Source organism: Thermobia domestica, chromosome 4, assembly GCF_964235325.1.
Source record: "Thermobia domestica chromosome 4, izTheDome1.hap1.1, whole genome shotgun sequence".
NCBI lineage: Eukaryota > Metazoa > Arthropoda > Insecta > Zygentoma > Lepismatidae > Thermobia > Thermobia domestica.
This window is the reverse complement of record NC_137457.1, coordinates 14578587-14598477: the sequence shown is the minus strand read 5'-3', so window position 1 is coordinate 14598477 and position 19891 is coordinate 14578587. Positions and strand designations below refer to the sequence as shown.

The window sequence follows — 19891 nt, the reverse complement described above, 5'->3', positions numbered from 1 at the left end:
CCTCAGTATCCCGTTTACCATATGCATTTGAATAAAAGCGATTTGATAAAGTCCTGGTTCAAGATGGATGATAACTATAGCTAAGCGTGAAATGCATTTCAAATGGTTCAGCCATTTTCTTGTGAAGAAAAGTCTATTTTATAGAACCTTGAATAAAGAGTGGAGAAAAAGGCTCATAAAATGTTCCGTGTGGAGTATTGTATTGTATAAGTCAGAAACATGGACAATACGCAAAAAATTATGAAAAACAACTGCAGGCTTTCGAAATGTGGGTGTGGAGAAGAATGGAGAGAAATAGCTGGGTCGAGCGGAAAACGAATGAGAGAGTATTAAAAATGATTCAGAGAAAAGAACAAGCTTAGACATTATTAAGAAGACATAGAGAAACTGGTTGGGACATTGTCTAAGAAGGAACTCTATCATGAGCGACGTGTTAGAGGGTATAGTGACAAGAAAGAGAGGGAGGGGGCGAAGGAACAGAAAAATCGTACGTGAAGACGAAGTGGTTAGAGGAACACAATGGTGCATTAAAGCATCTCAGTTTCGGCAGTGACCTGACAATACTGGCAGAATAAGTATGATGATGATGATGATGTTCTCTTTGATATTGTGTATTGTTCTCTTTGATATTGTTCTCAATTATTGTGTATTAACTTATGTTCCCGGACTACATGCACATACAAATTCAGACCCCTACGTCAGTTGTTTCCTCTTCCCAAACATGTTTTTTGTCCAAAAATGTTGCTACTGCAGATCCTGATTTCACCCCCTTCAAGTGGTTTTAGGCAAAAATGTTAAGAAATCAAAGTTTTAGCTCTGCACGAGTTGGAGACATCCAGCAATTGAGGGGGTTAGCGCAACAGTGGTCTAACTCACATTTTTAAAAATGGAGAAAAATCAAGTTAAACTTAAACACATGTGTTTTTTTTGTACAATATACCAAAAGCAAGCACAAGTGGCTGAATGTGTCATACATTGTACATTCATATATTGTACAAAAAACCATATGTGTTTGTACAAAAAACCATATGTGTTTAAATTTAACTTGATTTTTGTCCATTTTTAAAAATGTGGGTTAGACCACTGTTACGCTAACCCCCTCAATTGTCAATTTCTTAGGACAAATGCATGCTGATACATCCGAAACAACGTAAACGCCTAAAATCGAAAAAAGGCGCCAGCACCTGTCACGATGGGATGTTGTAAAAAAATAATTAATGGTGGTTTTGAAGTACCCTGATATAGCATAAACTTTCATGAAAAAATTAGATCTTTTGGAGATGATCGAGCGGCACATGCTTGATCACTTAGAATGGATTGACTCAATTACATATTCATAACGGCATTTCTAAATGCCGTAAATAACAGTGAACTGGATATGCTACATATCATATATACCCAATGCATTGTTATTTAGACACATTCTTTTACACAAAGTTGTTGTTCTCGAGATTGTGATTTCATCAATGTATTAGTTTTCGATTTTTTTTTACAGTAATAGAGGCCAGTGTTTTTACATGTTTTTAATGAAGGAACATTAACATTCAATGAAGAAACTAAGTCAGGACAGTCCAAAATATTTTGAGTTACTTTCTGAATGAATATTAAATAAATTATATGACGTATTTGTTCTAGTGTTGGAAAATGAAAGTTTTCAAGGATGGTTTTCTAACAGTCATACGTAGGATAAATGTGAGTTTCTTTGTACGTTAGATTTTTTAAAAAGGTCTGTATTCTTTCTAATTGTTTACGATTTTTAAATTGAAACGGATTCCAAATAGTATACGCATACTTTAACTTTGAACGAGCATGTGCATTGTATAACTTTCATAATGCTGAACAGTTCTTAATTTCTTTTCCTGTTTTAATTATGAATCCTAATAGTTTGAATGTTTCACTTGTTATAGTTACAATGTGACTGTCAAACGTTAATTTAGTATCAAACGCAACACCAAGATACTTAACTGAAAATGTATTTACTATTGTCCGTTCACTCTAGGATGGAAAATTGTTTACAAACAACAATTGTAGTGCGAGCGTCAAAACCTTGCTTCTCACCCCTACATGGTTAATTCAGGTTGTCAGGCACATGAATCACCGAACCGAATGTACCTACTTCTGCACAGTCATGGACCAAGTCTATTACTACATAAATTGCTGCTTTTGAGATGACTGAGATATTAACGTTATAACAAATCGAGTTAGTTATTATGTAATACAATCTTACATATAATGCACACTCAATTTTGTACAAGTGTTCTTGTTCGAAAGTGTGCGAAAACCTTTTACGCCTGGCAATATTGGAAGATGGCAGTTTTTGTTATAAAGAATAAACAGAGAAAACGAAGACCGTTAAGTTCGCTGGACAGCATTGTTTTCAGGATAAGGCGACAGAAACATATTGTACTGATTGTAAACAAGGGCTGGAAATTTCGATGCGAGTATAGATGGAAATATTCTCGTCACATATTGCCTGTTGGTGAAGGTTTGCAATGTTGCAAACTGGTAAGTCTAGAATTTCATACTAATTGAACGAGCTTTGAGAAGGATTAGTATGATGCAATAATTATAAACACTAACAACCATAGACTTAAGGTATTAGGAAATAAACCATGCTGCTGTAAGAATATAATACACATTGAATTACGTGTTCAAAGTACAATATAAAGCGAATTTTAACATTTAAACATTTTAAAGCTGTACACATTTGCCCTGTTTGGGTGCCCTTACCAGACACTGTGTAAACAAAAAAAAGGCATTAAAATAGGTAGATCGAGCGTGGGCATGAACTCGGCTCTAGCCGCTATTCCTTATTAAGGTTTTCCTCAGTACCACGAGGTGAATGCCTAGATGGTAGCTTCTGTAAAGCAGGGGCGGATCCAGGACGGACTCCTGGGGGGCGGTGGGTTTTAATACTGCTACTTAGAGCTACTTTTAAGAGCTCCAAACTCTGGGATTGTTTTTTTTTTTTAATATATAAAATGAGTAAGTTTCCTTTCCTGGGGTTGCAATCGCCACGATCGCCCCCCTGGATCCGCCACTGCTGTAAGGCCAGAATTGGGCTGAATTCTGAGGCCCCAGAATTGGCGGGAAGTATATTCCTTCAGAATATTATGTTGCCAACGCTGCCACAAATATGGTGGTGGGTTCCGATGTCCCTTTTTCGTTTATATGTGCCTAAATTCATTATGAAGTAAATGTAGATGTGTTTCTTTCATTCTTTTTCTATCTTTTTTCTCATGTTTCTCATCCTCGCTCTCCTTTCGGCACCTTCTTAAAATTTGAATACTATCCTCCTGTAAGATTGTTTCCCTCCACGGCCCAGGGTTTAAAGAGACCAACCTGATATAGTTAACTATTAGCAGAACTGTACCAATAAATTCACAGTAGAGACAGCGCCGTAACTTAGATTTTTTCTGAAGGGCAAGCACTAATACGTGTACTTGGGCCTCCTAGAAAAAGTTGTTTTTCTCATTCTTGGGCCCCCTCTTTCTATCTTTCTCTTACTATTTATGCCCCTGGGCCCGTTCCATACATGACAAATTAAATAAGGGGACAATATTGACAAATCTCAAAACCATGCGAATAAATTTTATTTTTAGGGCTCCTAATAATAGACGTGTCTTACTGAATTGGGCCCACGGCTCACTTTTGTTTTATTTACCTTTTGTGCGCTGCTTTATGTAATGTAGTGAAACTGTTTGATGCTCCATTTATAATTTCATGTTCGTATTGTATATGGATTAAGAAAATTTTGTCTCCAAATGGGCCCCTTCGAACGGCGGGGAACCTCCCTGTGGGGCACTTGCCCCTTCCCTGCCCCACACAAGTTACGGTCCTGATTAGAGAAAAAGTAAACTCTTTCGAAATTTACGCAACTTGCAAATACCAATCCCTACTAGTGCTAAAATTGATGAGTTAGTGAATCTGTTTTCACTGCTATGAGGGGAAAGTTAGGGGAGGACTGCTAAGATTCGCTGGCCAGGTTTTGTGTCAAAACACATCGCCAAGCTACAGTAAACGGACAATACATATTTATCAATTACATAACCAAAGTGAGGAGGTGATTTGTTTCTAGTGAACGAAGGCAAATGAGATACGCATAGGCAATTTGGCAAATGAGAAACGCATAGGCGTAAAACATAGTAGTTTATTCAAAGCTTATTTTTGTCTCTCCAAACCTGACCTTTAGTTGCTATTTAAACAATATTGAATTGATTTAGAATCTTGATTGTACATAACGTAGAAAACGCACATCATAATATCAAGTCTTCATATAATATTTAACACACTTGTATAGATTATATGAGTAGTTCAGTTCCAGAACGGCTCTTGTCCATTTGAGTAAAATCCCAGGAAACTTAGAAAAACTCTACGATCTGCATGTTTTGTAGAACTAGGAATACTTCAGTGTGTTCATATGAAAAACTTGAACATATTCAAATATTTCCGGTTCTAGAAAATACACCAATCCGAGGTTGTTTCAGTTTTCTGGGGTTTTCTATAAATGGGCAAGAGCCGTTTTGGAACTGGACGACTCATGTAGAATGTTAAGGTCTACCACTACACCAAGTTTGGTTTAATTAATTTTAGTTCCTTTGATGTTCTTTTGCTTCCGAAAATTACATTAATTTTCTTACGACAATAACTCAAGAAACAAAAGTTTTCACAACTTTGTAGTTCACATTTTTATATGACAGATCAAGGTACACTACAATGCCAAGTTCTACCCACATTGGTTGAGTTCCGTTGATGCATTTTGTTTACGAAAGTTTGAGTCAAATTTGACCACTCATAACGTTGGAACCGAAAACCCTACAAGGTATAATATTTAGCACAGTAATACTAAAGACCAACGTATACCACCAAGCCAAGTTTGATCCACATCGTTTGAGTTCGGCTGAACTCGTACGAAATAAAATGTCCTTGATATTTCAGGACCAAAGGAACAACGAAAAAGTTTCAGGAAATGATATACCAGGATACTCAAAGGTACAAGTCCCGCTTATGTTCGCGATGCACTCAGATATTTTATTAAAATACTATGTTGCTAACTCTATGCCTTATGGAACCCGGAGATTTAGTGCCGCGTTAACAAGAGCTCTCGATTCACTTCTATCATTACTTTCTACTTTTATTCCTGTTTTGCGAGATCCATCTTAATATTGTCCTCCCATCTACGCCTAGGTCTCCCTAATGGTCGTTTTCGATTTGACTTCTAGTTAAGACTTTGAAAGCCCAGTTAAAACTTTGGAAGCGTTCTTACTTTCTTCCATTCTGGCTACATGATCTCCGCACCTGAGCCTCCTACACTTGATGATCCTAACAATGTTTAGTAAACGGTTTAAATTATGCAGTTACTGATTGTGAAGTTTCCGCCCTTTCTCATTCTCGTTCCTCTTGGTTTTCGTTCATATCGTGATGCTAACTAATTAAAAATAATTATTTCCTTGATCCCTCAGGTTTTCCATGACGTATCTTTGTGATATGAACGTTCCGTATACATATTTGTAACATTCAACTAAGTAAAGAAGTTAATGCATCATTGTGTAAATTACGTAATAATTTTAAACATATTCAAATTTATTTTCAAAATTTATGAATAGGTTGATCAGTTTTTGTTAAAGTCATCTTATAGTGGGCCTTTGTGTTAGTAAAACTTTCATTTTGACGTTCATCACTGAGGCTAATTATGGTCATTATTTTCAATAATACTCAGCAAATATTTCATTTGAACGTATCACTTGGGTGATTATTCTTGTGCAAATATTTTCTCGTAATTTACCGTGCAAATATATTTTTATCATATAGACAACGTTATATTCAGGATAAATAACATAAACGAAAAAAAATGTTATTTACAACTTAGAAAGTCAATAGCAAAGCTTGTGAAATGAACAATCTAAACGATATATAGGAACTACGTGCATATTTAAAACAATTAGAAAAACGAATAAACTCGTTGATCTTATTTTTCAATATATCAACAAACTCAAATAATTTTAAAATATTTTTTTACTGCTCTGCAATCATAAACCTTGAGTTCGCATAAACATTTTTTTATTAGCTCATACAGAGATGATCACAAAATAAGCAATCTTACTTTTACGTATCTTAAACTCAACATTGAAAAACTTTCATGTCGTATAAAGATCAGCAAAGTTCAAGCTACATAAATGTTTTATCAGTTCTAAGAATCCTAATCTCAGAACACATGCTTTTGTTAATTTACAATAAATCGAATTGAAAGCTGTGATGTTGGTTTGAAATCTAAATTTGCATAAAAGTTACATAAATATTTGGTAAAAGACTGGAAACAATTTTTGACATGAATTAATAACACTTTGAAGTAATATACTGTGATTTTTGTGTAATATACTCTCTGCAAGTCATATACTGTGTGTTCAACTGCTATACCATTTCCATATTAACATTGTAATTTATTTTACTATCACAAAAGTAATTTATGAAATTACTAAAATGTTTCAATGTTTTTAAAAAACGAATATCTATAAAGCAATGTTCTTTTTGAAATTTTAAGATAAGTATTATGTACAAAAATATACTAATATTATATTTATTTACATTACTTACCTTCTAAGATGGCTTCTGGGTGAAATGAGATGTTTAATAATGGTGATTATATTAACTATTTTACCTTACATCGATGATCCAAGTGGTTTAGAATTGAAAAAAAAAGTATTTCGATAATAATTTCCAAACCTAAAAACACATAGCGACAAGGCATTTGTCCATTATGACAACGTTAACACTCATCTACCTTTATCACATATGAACATAAGCACCACTAGTCATTGAATAATAAATGACATCACACGACAATAACACGATATTACCTGGACTACTGTAGAAAAATACAAGAGGAATGCTAGCTTCATCTTAAAATCTTGTAGAAAACATGTTCTTTCAGTTTGTTTTTACATGATCAACTCGTTGAATAGTTGAATGAGTTTTGTAGTGGATGCCAGTCTACATAAACACTTCACGCACAATGGGCTTGCTTTTAACATTTATTATAATTCTTTGGAGTATTGTGCAACAGAACAATGAGTTGCAGAATTGTTAGTCAGCACTAAAACCTTGATTTATGACATCTCAGTGCGATTGTCAAAAAATATTTCAACACATATATTGACTCAGCTGAAAGACCTTTATATTGTCGATAGGCAGCCAAGTGTGGAACGTTTATGGTGAGGTCACTGTTTATATAGCGACCATTTTTTTACGACTCCCACAATACGGCTGATAACGCAAAGGTATTAAAGAGCAACACTTGTGGGTAATTGTTACTATACGTTACAAATTCCCAATTTTAGTCTTTCGTGTTCATCTGTTAATCTTCACGGATTTTTGCAAATGAAGATGACTGTTAATCAGATAGCGTCTTCTACGAACAACGCTTATAGCAACAAATGAGTTTTGCTGGGAGTAATGTTTTGTTTCATTGAAATGTTGTTAACACATAATTCAGAGTTTTTACGACGAACGAAATTGTTTTCGTTATGAGACACTAAGCGGAATGTGAACGTTTGAAAGAATGCTATAAGAAAACTTGTTGCAACACTAGCTATGAAACGATTGTTAATGGAAATGAACATTATATGCAAATATGTTATTTGTAAACAGAATAAAAACATGGTTTCAAACTATAAGTAACAATGTCAAAGTTAATTGACAATTTTAAATAAACTAATATTAAATAACGTTAATTTTATTTGAACCTTTCTGGACAAAAATTGTAAGTATAAAACAAATTTCAACAATATTTTACACGGTTGAACTGTCTATTCTCGAAAAAAGAATTCTAATTTAAAATTAACTGTAGAAACATATTGCTTTTCTGTGAGTTTTAACAACAATAATTCCTACTTTAAGAAATAAAATTTTTATGATGTTCTAGTGTAACCTAACTGACTAAAGAAATAGAATGAAGGACACGATAGAATAATTAATAGTAAAGACATTGTAATCATTTAAAAATGGAAATCTTCTGTATTCTTTTAACAAAATGGTAATACCAATGTAAAATCTTATATTATCATTTTTTTATTATGAAAATCCAACTATGAAAATGTGTTGTTACACAATTTTACAAAACATTTTTATGTCTTTCATTTGATCAAATGCTTCGATCAATCATTTGTATCTTACTCTACCCAACAGAATTAGTTCAAATATTATACGGATGCATATTTCAGGTGACAATACAATACTTAAGGAATTTCATTGCATATTTTGTATTAACAGCTAAAAATTAATATTTTGAGAATTCAGAGCAATTGAAATTAAGTCCTACTCTTTAATCCTGACGGGGTGGTATTTTGTTTGAAACCAAAGAGAAGTCTAGAGAATGATATATTAGCAGTATCTTGGAGAAATAAATTAACAACAGCCTAAACTTGGTAGGTTTGCAAGCAGTATAATCAAATTGGGAGTTAGTGTTTCCGTGGCTATAAACCTTTTAGTTTTCTAAGCCACTGAGATATTTAGTGTTAAATATGATAGCGTACTCAGAACAATTAACATCATAAATCCTTATCTATGGTGCAAGATTTTACATACATTTTACTGAAAATTGAGAGATAAGTGATAAACATAAATTCTTGATTTTGTTTTTCTAACTAAAAATATAAACTAAAACAAAAATTAATCAATAAACAGGTGAGATAATTTCTCCGAAACTAAAAAAAAGAAAAATATTTTTAAGCTCTATAATATAGGAATTTTGTATAATTATAAATAAAATGTTCATCCATATTTGGACACACACACACACACATATATATATATAGGGTGTTAATGAACTATACCGACAAACTGTAAGAGATGACTCCTTACATCAAAATAAAAGAAAATGTTCAAATGGACCTATGGCGAAAAGTGCATAGTTTCAGAGCTAGGACTGTCCAATATCGCGAAAAAGCTAAGTTTCAACAGGCCCTATTTCGAATTCCAGAAGCTGTGGATGATGATCCTTATCAGCTTAAAGGAAGCCACGCATACACAATCCAAAAGTGCATATTTCTTTCATTTTCAATAGCTGTACAGAGTATTCCTTATCCCTATAGGGTGTAAGTCTCAGGTATGCACTCAACACAGTTTTCAGATATACCGTGATTTCAAGAAGGGTCCAAAGTAGGCAGGAGGTAAACCTTGACAACAATCGACATCCAATGCTTCGGAGGCAAGGCGGAAGTGTTTGGAACCGGCAGCTTCACGTTTTTTGTGTTTAGAATAATGTTTGTTGCGTGTATTTCGTTACGGCATATTTCACGTTTTCTTCACTTATAAGCGTGAAAGAAAACATCGCCACATGCGTCTTCCCGAGTACGAGAACCCGTGCTGCTGCTGATCCTTAACACTTCCTACATCGCCCCAAAGGATTCCGTGTTCACTGCTATTAAAACTTATCGTTTGCCTACTCTGGACCAATCATAAAGTCAGAGTACATCTCAAAATTCGGTTGATGGCATGTTTGGAAATTTCACCCTGCAGAGAGTACTCTGTACATCCGTTGAACATTAATGAAATGTGCATTTTTGGACTGAATTAGGATGACTTCCTTTACGCTGATAAGGACCACCATCCACAGTTTCTCGAATTCTAAACAGAGCCTCTTGAAATTTGGCTTTTTCTTGATTTTGGACAGTCCTAGCTCTGAAACTATGCACCTTTCCCCACAGGTCCATATGAACTTTTTCTCTTATTTTGATGCGAGGAATCACCTTTTACAGTTTGTCGGCATAGTTCATTAACATCCTATATATATATATATATATATATATATATATATATATATATATATATATATATATATATATATATATATATATATATTTCATTTACCGTTGATTAAATTTTTATCATGATAAACATCGTTATTATTATGAATAAAATGTTTCGGAATATAATACAGTGCTTTTTAAAGTTTTTAAGGTAAAAATTAAGTAATGCATTTACAATTGCTATACAACAAGTAAATCTCACCCTGTTTTATGAATATGTTCAACAAGGATATTTTTATAGTGCATTGAAGATAATTAATGAGATCATAATAAATTAGATAATTAATAAGGAGAACCTGAAAGTTTACAACGTGAAAGGTACACCATGTTTGTGGAAATGAAATCTTCAAACTTTATGTCCGACGCTAATACTGTGACCAAATGGAATGAATGGCTGATGATGAGAATGAATCTCCAATTGGAATGAAGGAAGTGAGATACAACGACAGAAACAATCACATGGTGTGTGACCATCACGAAGTTTACTTGGCGTGACCTGGGATAGAACCAGGGACCCCGCTCATTAGAAGTAAAAGCACTACCAGTAAGCCAATGTGACTGCTAGTGTATGCATGTATAGGGTATTTGAAAGATTTCAGTTCTAAAGCCTCACACGAAAACTTGAAAAATAAAAGACCAAACGGGAGCACAAATGCTTCAATTTGGGAGTTGTTAGAATATTGGTTTGAACAACAGGGAACAGTGTCGGGTTCATTGCCGGCATTATTAGCGACTATTAACTGTAATATACGGATGTATATGGAATGTTGACCACTTTTCCAGATTCTAGTTTATATTTTTTGTTCTAGAATACCTAAATAATTTAGTGCTTTAAGGCCAACCCTTTCACACCCTATCTCATATCTTCTGGTGGACTAATGGAATCTAAACTTCAAGCAATCACTATGTTCTTTTATAAGTCGTTCATTTGACATTTATTTCTTGGACTATAACTCTTTCTTTTGTACCAATTTTTAGTAGGGTATAGCTACGGAATGATGCATTCATGCAACTATGTTAACACTTTCGACCCTGGGCAAATCTGACCTTGTTTATTTCAGTATCATGGGGTTTTTAGGTCTTTTTAAGAAATTTATAGCACATTGTTAAATAATGATAGACACAGTAAAAGCATTGCAAACAAATTTTTGGAGTTTAGGTTTTATTAGGAATATGTCATTTGGTGATATAAGAAGGAGTAGTTTGCTATACTGCTGTTTGAAATATGTGCTTTTTGAAAAATCGTAAAATAAAATACCCTACTATATGAAACAGTCCTAACATATACTGCTAATGTTTATATTGTGGATATTTTTGTACTTTTTATTAACAATATATTTTCAAATATATGCTTTTTGACTAATAAGTGATCTACACGGCAATGGAATGTGAGATGGATATGCTGTTTTCTACAAGTACCTATGTTTTCAGCAGGAGTGATAATCTTTATAACGTTCTTTACTTTTTCAACAGGTGGTTAGCTTTAGTATGGTAGAGTTTGAAATACTGGTCGAACACAAACAGCAACTCCACAGTCCTTGCACCACCAAGATATTTCTTCCCGGTTTACCAGTATCTTTCTTGACCTTCTCACTACACACCTTGCAGATTGTGCCTTCGTTGTTGTAGATGGAATTTTTTGTGGAAAATGTGTCCGTGTTACCTAGAGCAGAAGATGTAGTTTGTTTAAGCGAATCATCTCATTTCTTTGCAAAAGCCTCAGCAAAATTAACGATAAAATTCTTCAGAGTGCAGTTTCTTTTGCTTTTAATACGTGTGTACCTATACAGTGTGAAAGAGTTAGTAACACACATTGAAGAAATGTGAATAACTCTTCGCTAGATGTCAGGTGGATAATATTTCTGCAAGGATTGAAGCTCAGTATTTAACACTGCCAACAACAAACCGCAACCCATAATAAGTTATATAGTGGCTGTTACGTAAAAAACGAGTTAGACACAGACTCCGGCGTTCTGGAATACACACATAACCCGAGTTTGACTCGGGTTTAGGATCGAAATATTAATATATAATCTTCTCATGTTTTCGTGTTTATCTCCCGTTCTTCCTGTAAATTTCAACTACACTATCGAAACTTAAAGAATTATTAGCACTTATCTTCTTGTAGTGCCCGGATGATTTTTTTCTAAATTTTATTTCTGTGGTAGGTGATGTCTTATTAAATTCAAAACTTGAATAAATATAATTTTTATATTTATTATATAAACATATGTATAAAAATGTATTATTACGTAAAAATGTATTATATAAACATATGTGTGAGAGTGTAGAATTTTAACGATATGCATAAATAATTTACACACTACAAAGTAAATAAAATACGTTTATTTAAAACTTAAAGTGATTCAGTTTGCTAGTGATTTTGAGAATACAAATAAAACAAAACAATACCGACATTAAGTTCGATTACCGGTACTAGCGCTTGTGATTTTGGTACTTCACTAAACAATGAATTCAGATCTTGTATAGCATGAATGCAAGAAGGAAGTATTGAACAAAAAATAATAAAATTAAAAATGAAATAAACATTGCATTGACTTGTTTTATGGTTTGTTTGTAATGAGTAATCCTCTTTCGTGGAGTACGTAGAACTAAAAATCTAAATTCTAACGTACTTTGATATAGTACTTTACTTTTTAAACGATGCAATAGAAAACGAGTAAATATATTTCAAGAAGTATTAAATTTACAAATCAGCACATTTATGTTCCTAAGCGAATAATATAGGAATTGTTTATTAGTAACTAAAAAGAACTTAATTTTAGTTATAGTTTATAATTGTTATGTAGTGAGTAAATAATAATGAATTATTGATTACAATTATACCTTTGTTTATATTTCTTATATGGTAACACAACAGGCACACAACATTGTATTTCAGAAATTAAAAATAACTTTACTGTTTTTAATTTATATTTCAATTAATATTTCATGTGTTGACGGAACAGTACATTTTTGATGTCAAAAGAAAGTTACTAAAATGTAATTTTGTTTTCAGATCAAGATTAAAATTTTTAGCTCAGATACAAATTTATATTTCAAATTCCAATAATACCGTAACTTCTCTGCTACGCTTATTCAGTAACTACTAAATCTTTATTTTTCCATTGATTTATATAGGAAATTAAGCGATTTTACTTAGAAATGAATTGAAATCTTACTGATTTTTTCAAGGCTAATTCAATGTGTGATATTTAATTAAAAAGTATTTGCTTTATATATAAATTTAACATTACCTAAGTTATATTTAATTTACAAATATTAAATTATTCATTACGGAATTCAATTTATGCAAAAATTGACTTTTAAATACATTACAAGAAGATTTCAGTAAAATTAAACAATTGATATTCTGGTTCTTTCTAAGTCATATTTCCCTATTTAAATCAACTGGGAAACAAAGACAACATAGGCACTCGAAATACAGTAATGTAATGCTAGGAGTTTTAATAGGTATACACTTGACCGCTTTCAATAAATATAGCTTATACTCATTAAGTGTAAGGTCGATCCTTCGCAAGGATAAAGTGAGTATACCCCAGTCTAAAAAATATTAGGAGGGTATATGCCATATAGTCTCGTATACACTCCCTTACATCCCTCGCGACACTCTTAATAACACTTCAACTTAGTTCTCAATGACAAATTTTGTTATCAATAATATTGCTTCTAAATTAAGAATCAAACATTTAGGAATTTGGTTATTTTGACGGTAAAATAAACTTACAAAGAAACTTGACTGCTTTCTTAATAAGGCTACGTTAAGACAAATTGCTATTTTGCATCGAATTTTCATGTTTCTTTCTTTTTATCAATTAGAAGTACCTTAATGACAATTGAATCGTCTTCAGTTTTGAGAAAAAAAGTATACTACACACTATAGTATATCCAAAAGCGTGTATTCATTTTTTATATACCAAACGTAAGCAAGAGCTTGACAGGTGCAAATATCTAAAAAGAAATGTGATTCTGTCGTGTCCTGTCATATCTGTCGTGTCATCTGTCTTTTAGAAAAAATATTCAATTATTAACACAAAAGATTCAATTTTAAACGAGGAACAATATTTCTATAACAATAAAATAAGGTAAATTTTCTACAGATTGTTGCAATAGACACGAACCTATTGATTTCATTCAAATAATAACAAATTAATCTATAGATCGGCATTTTTGCTTCAATGTTTGGAAATATTTTTGGTATGTTCTTACAGTACTTAAATGAAGTTGTTTCCAAAATATGAACAACTCATATATATCTTATGCCATTTTTCTATTACACATTTACTCCAGGTGTCTGTATGTTGACACTTTGTCCAAATGTTCTCTTTTTTTATTGTTAGTATTAAATGGTACTTCAATTTCATCTCCAAATCTTCACGTTCTTTTTGCTCCAATTATCTTCGATGTACCTCTTACTCTTAAGGTGGTCAAACGCTTGGATCACTTATCTTCTTTCTATTTCATAGCTTCATTGAGGAAATCATTTTTCTATTTTTTTAATGAATGGAAGTTTTGAAGGTTTGATTGAAGATTTTCCTATTCAAAGTTCTTTTAATTTCACTATTTATAAATTATTAATATTTTTAATGTAAAAGTTTAATGTTTTTAAAATGGCATTTAAGTGTTACATCAAATATGTGGATTAATGTTACTCAAGTTTCGTTAGGATATAATAAACATATTACATTTTAATACATATGAACATGTCCACTGCAGAAAGCAAACATGTCCACATTTCGTAATGTTGCAGGAGAGGCAAAAAAAAAAAAAAAAGAATAAAACTGTGTTTACGTTATTTCTACCATAACATGGAAAATTGTAGGCGTCGCTATGCCCATTGTTATTGAGTGGATAATTGTCATTTCTGTGCTAACCAATTCATTGACCTATTACAAACCATTATCGTTACACAAAAGGATACGTGTAAATGTTGGACATGTTTCCTTTCTGCAGTAAGCAGTTCATGTGGAAACCCTCCAACCTGGAACAAAATTTCATCGAAACCAACTTGAATTTATAAAAAAAAAAATATCTATAACATATTTTGGATAGATCGTAAATATACAAGTTTCCTTAATAACCAGCCAAAATGGACTCTATACAATGTATACTGTCAGTACCGTTCAAAATGACGTTAAATTGTATCAGAAAATAGGGATAAATTTTAACGTTGTAGCAAAGTTTTCAGAAATATTTACAATTAGTTAGAATTAGAATTAGAATATTTACAATTTTCTGAATAAACAGTACAACGTAAGTTAAACTTTCCTAAATTTGGAAGAAATAAAATTGACTTTTTTGTGTATATATATTCTTAAGTGTATTTTTTCAAAGATCATTTGGAGTTTTGTTAACCAAAATTGGATCGAGATTTATTAGAAAGTTATGAAATTTCTCAAAATGTATGACTGTTAATAACAAAAATTATGAAATTTACTTAAAGAAACAATTAATTTTGAGGACTTGTCATCTGACATTTTGTTTGTACTATATACCCAAAATAATTATTTAAAAATAGTTTCGAAAATTAAGCTTTCTAAATTAGGTAAAATCTTTACTAACCAACTTAGAGAATTTGCTGAGATTATCTTAACATCTAAATTAAATTTACACCACATGATAAACTTTCAAAATACGTGAAAAATTTATGTTCTTCGTTCAATGATAATTAATTTTTTTTATAAAGTAATAAGAAATTACTCAAAAGATTCTCATAGTGTAAGCATAACATTTAGAAAGAAGTTTTGTATTATTAACATATCATTTAAATATTTCAAATCTCGTATTTTTTAAATGATGAAAATTGAGTAAATATTAAAAAACTAACTAATTACTTCAATAAATTCCATGTATTGGGAATAAATTAAATTATATGTGAATCTCTTTAAGTGAAATTGTTATCTAATATTGTCGGAAACTAACAGAAATATACTTTGAAAATTCTATTAATTTCAATCTTTTAAAAGGTTCCTCAAAAAGTGATACATACTTATTTGAAATACTTTAATGGATCTTTTTTATATAAAACTATGGGGAACTTGTAAATTGTAATTTTATTAGAGTCAAATTATCATTTACACTGTAAAATCCCTGTAGTGGGGCATCACTTAATATGGACCGTATCGTATTTTGAACAATATTTCCTGAAAACTAGAATCTCATTTTTCATCTGTAGGAGTCTAAAGTTAAACAGTTCTAAAGTATTGCCTGGTTTGACTCGCGGAATTTTCCTATAGATAGGTGCGGACATGTCCAAAAATGATTGTCCCATGTCTATAAAAAGATTGTTGTAGGATTATAATTTGATAACATTTTTGCCCGGCATTTCTTATAATGTTAGTATGCATATAATAAACAAAGATATGTATGAGGAAAATTTCATGTTAAAAGAGCAGTAAATAAGAACAATATTACGAAAAAAACCCTTCTTGTTTGTTTAGCAACATTTTGTTTTACTCATTCTAATTTTCGTATTTACAATTCTTTTCCTATGAAATTTATCACAAATATACATTTCCCGATTATACACACAGTAACAGTATTAAAAAAAACACTGCAAAATCATTATGAAATTATATTCCCACAACAAGACAGTTATAGATATGAAACAATCATTTTAGACATGATTGTACATTTGTAGAATCTTTTGTGTGTCAGTTTTTTAATTTTTGCTTTAACATCTTACTTTAACAATTAATATAAAATGTTTGATAAATTATTAATATGAAAATTGAATCGAATCCCAGTTTTTAAATTTTATAAGTAATTACCAATTCAAAATTGAACTACGACATACGTAATATTGCATTATTTAGTATTATAGTGTTTCAAAGTTACGGGTTTGAAAACTTTTGAAAGCCCCTCTAAAAGTATCGAGATTTAGCAGCTCTCCTTCCACCCATCCTAACATATGACTTCTTTCTTGGAAAAAGTAGTCGCTTATCCACCTCATTCCCACCTTTGTAAAGGATGTTTGGGTCTTTCACTGCTGCCATGGAGTTGAAGGTTCCTTGATTATTTCGCCGATATGATTTTTGCTGATATCCTAGAGATGGTTGATAGCTGGGTTGAGAATAGTAGGGCGCGTAGTCCATCGCAGTAGTTTCTGGGTAGGCGTAATATTCTACCTCGTTATAGTCCGGGCTTTCGTAGTCCGGAACTGCTGAAAATGAGATGAGCATTAAAAAAAGTGGTAGGTTCTCATTTGCTTGCTTTGAACTTTTTGCATGCACAGTTACATTTAACAATCTTTTTAAATTGGCACTAAAGATTGCAGTTTCGCGAACATCTCACGCTGCTAACAACCTTTTATTTATTTACTTACTATTACATTTATTGCCACAAAACTAATGGGAGACTTGAGAGTAGTTATGGTGATAAATATTACAATCTTATCGCTACAAACTGGGACAGAGAACTAACCTAATGTATTCTACTTCACGTATGTAACAATTGATATCAGGTAAGATTTCCTATTTCCAACCATAGCTTAAAGGAATTAGATTATTAGGTATTTTTTTCTTATTTTATTAGAATTAGGACACTAGATAAATTGCCTTACCTTAACCTCCAAGAATTAACACACAAAGGAAATTTTCTTCCTTTATTCAACTAGAATGAGAACATTAGGTAGGATTTCTTTAATTGGCTTAAACGAAGAGGCACATGAGTAATTTGTCCTCCCTTTGATACAAGAATTAAGACACTAAGTAGAGTGTCTTCCCTTACTTTAGAAAGGTTTAGGGCATTAGGTATGTTTTCTTCCCCTGACACAGAGAATTAGATCACTAGGTAAGTGTTCTTCTCTTCTATTACCTGAATTAGGTAATTAAGTATATTCTCTTTCTATAGCTTCCAATAACTAGGATACTAAGCTCATTATCTTCCCTTGTCTTACTAGAGTGAGGAAATAGAGTAAGTTTACACTTTTTCTCACAAGAATTATAACATTAGGTTAGTTTATTCCCTTATCTCTGAAGAATTAGAACATTAGGTAAGTTCTCTTCTCTTCCCTTACTATAATTACGTAATTATCTTTAATACTTTAATCTTAAATAAGTATATTATCTTTCTTTAACTTCCAAGAATTAGGATACTAAATTTATTATTTTCCCTTATTACTAGAATTAGGAAATAAGGTAAATTTCCCCCTTAGATTAGAAGAATTAAAACATTAGATATGTATATTCCTTATCTTTTAAAGAATTAGAGCATTAGATAAGTTTATTCCTTTATTTTACAAGAATTAAAACATCAGGTAAGCTTATTCTCTTATCTTGCAAGAATTAGATCATTAGGTAAGTTTCCTTCTGTTTTCTTACTATAATTTAGGTAATTATGTAAATTATGTTTCTTTATCTTAAAAGAACTAGAAAACTAAGTTAATTACTAGAATTAGTAAATATGATAATTTCTCCCATTAGAATAAAAGAATTATAACATTAGGTAAATTTATTCCCTTATCTTACAAGAATTAGATCAGTAGGTAAGTTTCTTCCCCTTTAGAGTTAGGTAATTAAGTAAATTTCCTTCCTTTAGCTTCCAAGAATTGGGATACTAAGGTCATAATTTTCACTTATCTTTCTACAATTAGTAAATATGCTAAATTTCCCTCTTAGATTACAAGAATTAGAACATTAGGTAAGCTTATTCCTTTATCTTACAAGAATTAGATCAGTAGGTAACTTGTCTTCTCTTATCTCACTAGATTTAGGTAATTAAGTAAATTCTTTTTCTTTAGTTTCCAAGAACTAGGATACTAAGTTCATTATTTTCATTTACTTTACTAGAATTAGGAAATACGGTTCATTTCCCCCTTAGATTACAATAATTAGAGCATTAGGTAAGTTTATTCCCTTATCGTGGAAGAATTAGGGCCTGAGGTAAGTATTCACTTATCTTACAAGAACTAGAACATTAGGTAAGTTTATACCCTTATCTTACAAAAATTAGGATATTAGGTTAGTTTATTCCTTTATTATACAAGAATTAGAATAGGTAAGTTTGTTCCCTTATCTTACACTAATTAGAACATTAGGTTTAATATTATTCACTTATCCTTCAAAAATTAGAACATTTGGTAAGTTTTCTTTTCTTTGCTTACAAAAAGTGGGACATTAAGTGAATTTCTTTCCCTTAACTTTATACAATTAGAACATAGAAGTTTTATTTCCTTTGTTTGCAAGGAATAAGACCTTTCCTATTAGGATGAATTAGGATATTTCGCAAATTTTCTTTACATTAGATTAAAAAATTAGGATATTTTGCCTTAGCTTATTTTGCCTTAGCATAAGGAATCAAGACATGAGGTAAATGTTTATTTAACCTTATAATAATTATATAATTAGCTAGAACATTAGGTAACTTTTCTTCCTTTACCTTACAACGATAGAACATTAGGAAAAATTCTTCCCATAACTTACAAGATTGAGAACATTAGGTTAGTTTTTCCCTTATGTTATAAGAATTAGCCACCTGAAAATTTCCCCCTTAACTTAAAAGAATTGTATCATGAGGTAAATTTTCCTTCATCAGCCTACAAGAAGTAAAACATGAGGTAATTCCTTCCTTTAGTTTCAAGAAATAGATCATTAGGCAAGATTTTCTCTTCACTTACTAGAATTATATAATTAGGAAAATTTTCTTTTCTTAACTTCCAAGAATTAGGATACTAAGTACATTATTTTCCCTTATCTTACTACAATAAGGATATAAAATAAGTGTTCTCTTTAGATGAAAAGAATTATGCATTATCTTACAACAATTAGGACACCAGGTAGGTATCATTCCATTATCTTACATCAGTTAGGATATTAGGCACGTTTTCTTCTGTTATCGTATTAGAACCACAATATGTTGTTTCTTTCTCTTAGATTCCAAGAATGAGGGTATTTATTAAATATTCGTCCCTTATCTTATTAAGGTTAGGATATTTAGTAAATTTTTTCCTTAGTGCTCAAAAAATTAGTGCATTACGTAAGTTTCTTTTTCTTAGCATACAAGAATTAGGATATTAGGTAATTTTCATTCATTAAGTTAAAGAATTAAGGCATAAGGTAAGTTTC

At 31.5% G+C, this 19891-nt stretch overlaps 2 protein-coding genes across 3 annotated transcripts in view; both read right to left on the bottom strand.

The window, feature by feature from the left end:
- The window catches only part of LOC145683632 (uncharacterized), a 153555-nt gene extending 143786 nt beyond the window's left edge, over window positions 1-9769 (bottom strand). Inside the window, exon 1 of the mRNA XM_081754970.1 lies at window positions 6858-9769. Within this exon, the coding sequence (XP_081611096.1) occupies window positions 6858-6899 (42 nt within the window). The 5' untranslated portion in view covers window positions 6900-9769. The remainder of the gene's footprint in view (window positions 1-6857) is intronic.
- A 2367-nt stretch (window positions 9770-12136) lies between these two features.
- The window catches only part of LOC145683736 (uncharacterized), a 45670-nt gene continuing 37915 nt past the window's right edge, over window positions 12137-19891 (bottom strand). Inside the window, exon 5 of one of the 2 annotated variants that reach the window (XM_081755259.1) lies at window positions 12137-16989. In XM_081755259.1, coding sequence (XP_081611385.1) covers window positions 16691-16989 — 299 coding nt within the window. In that variant the 3' untranslated portion in view covers window positions 12137-16690. The remainder of the gene's footprint in view (window positions 16990-19891) is intronic. The other variant, XM_081755260.1, reaches the window with a different exon arrangement.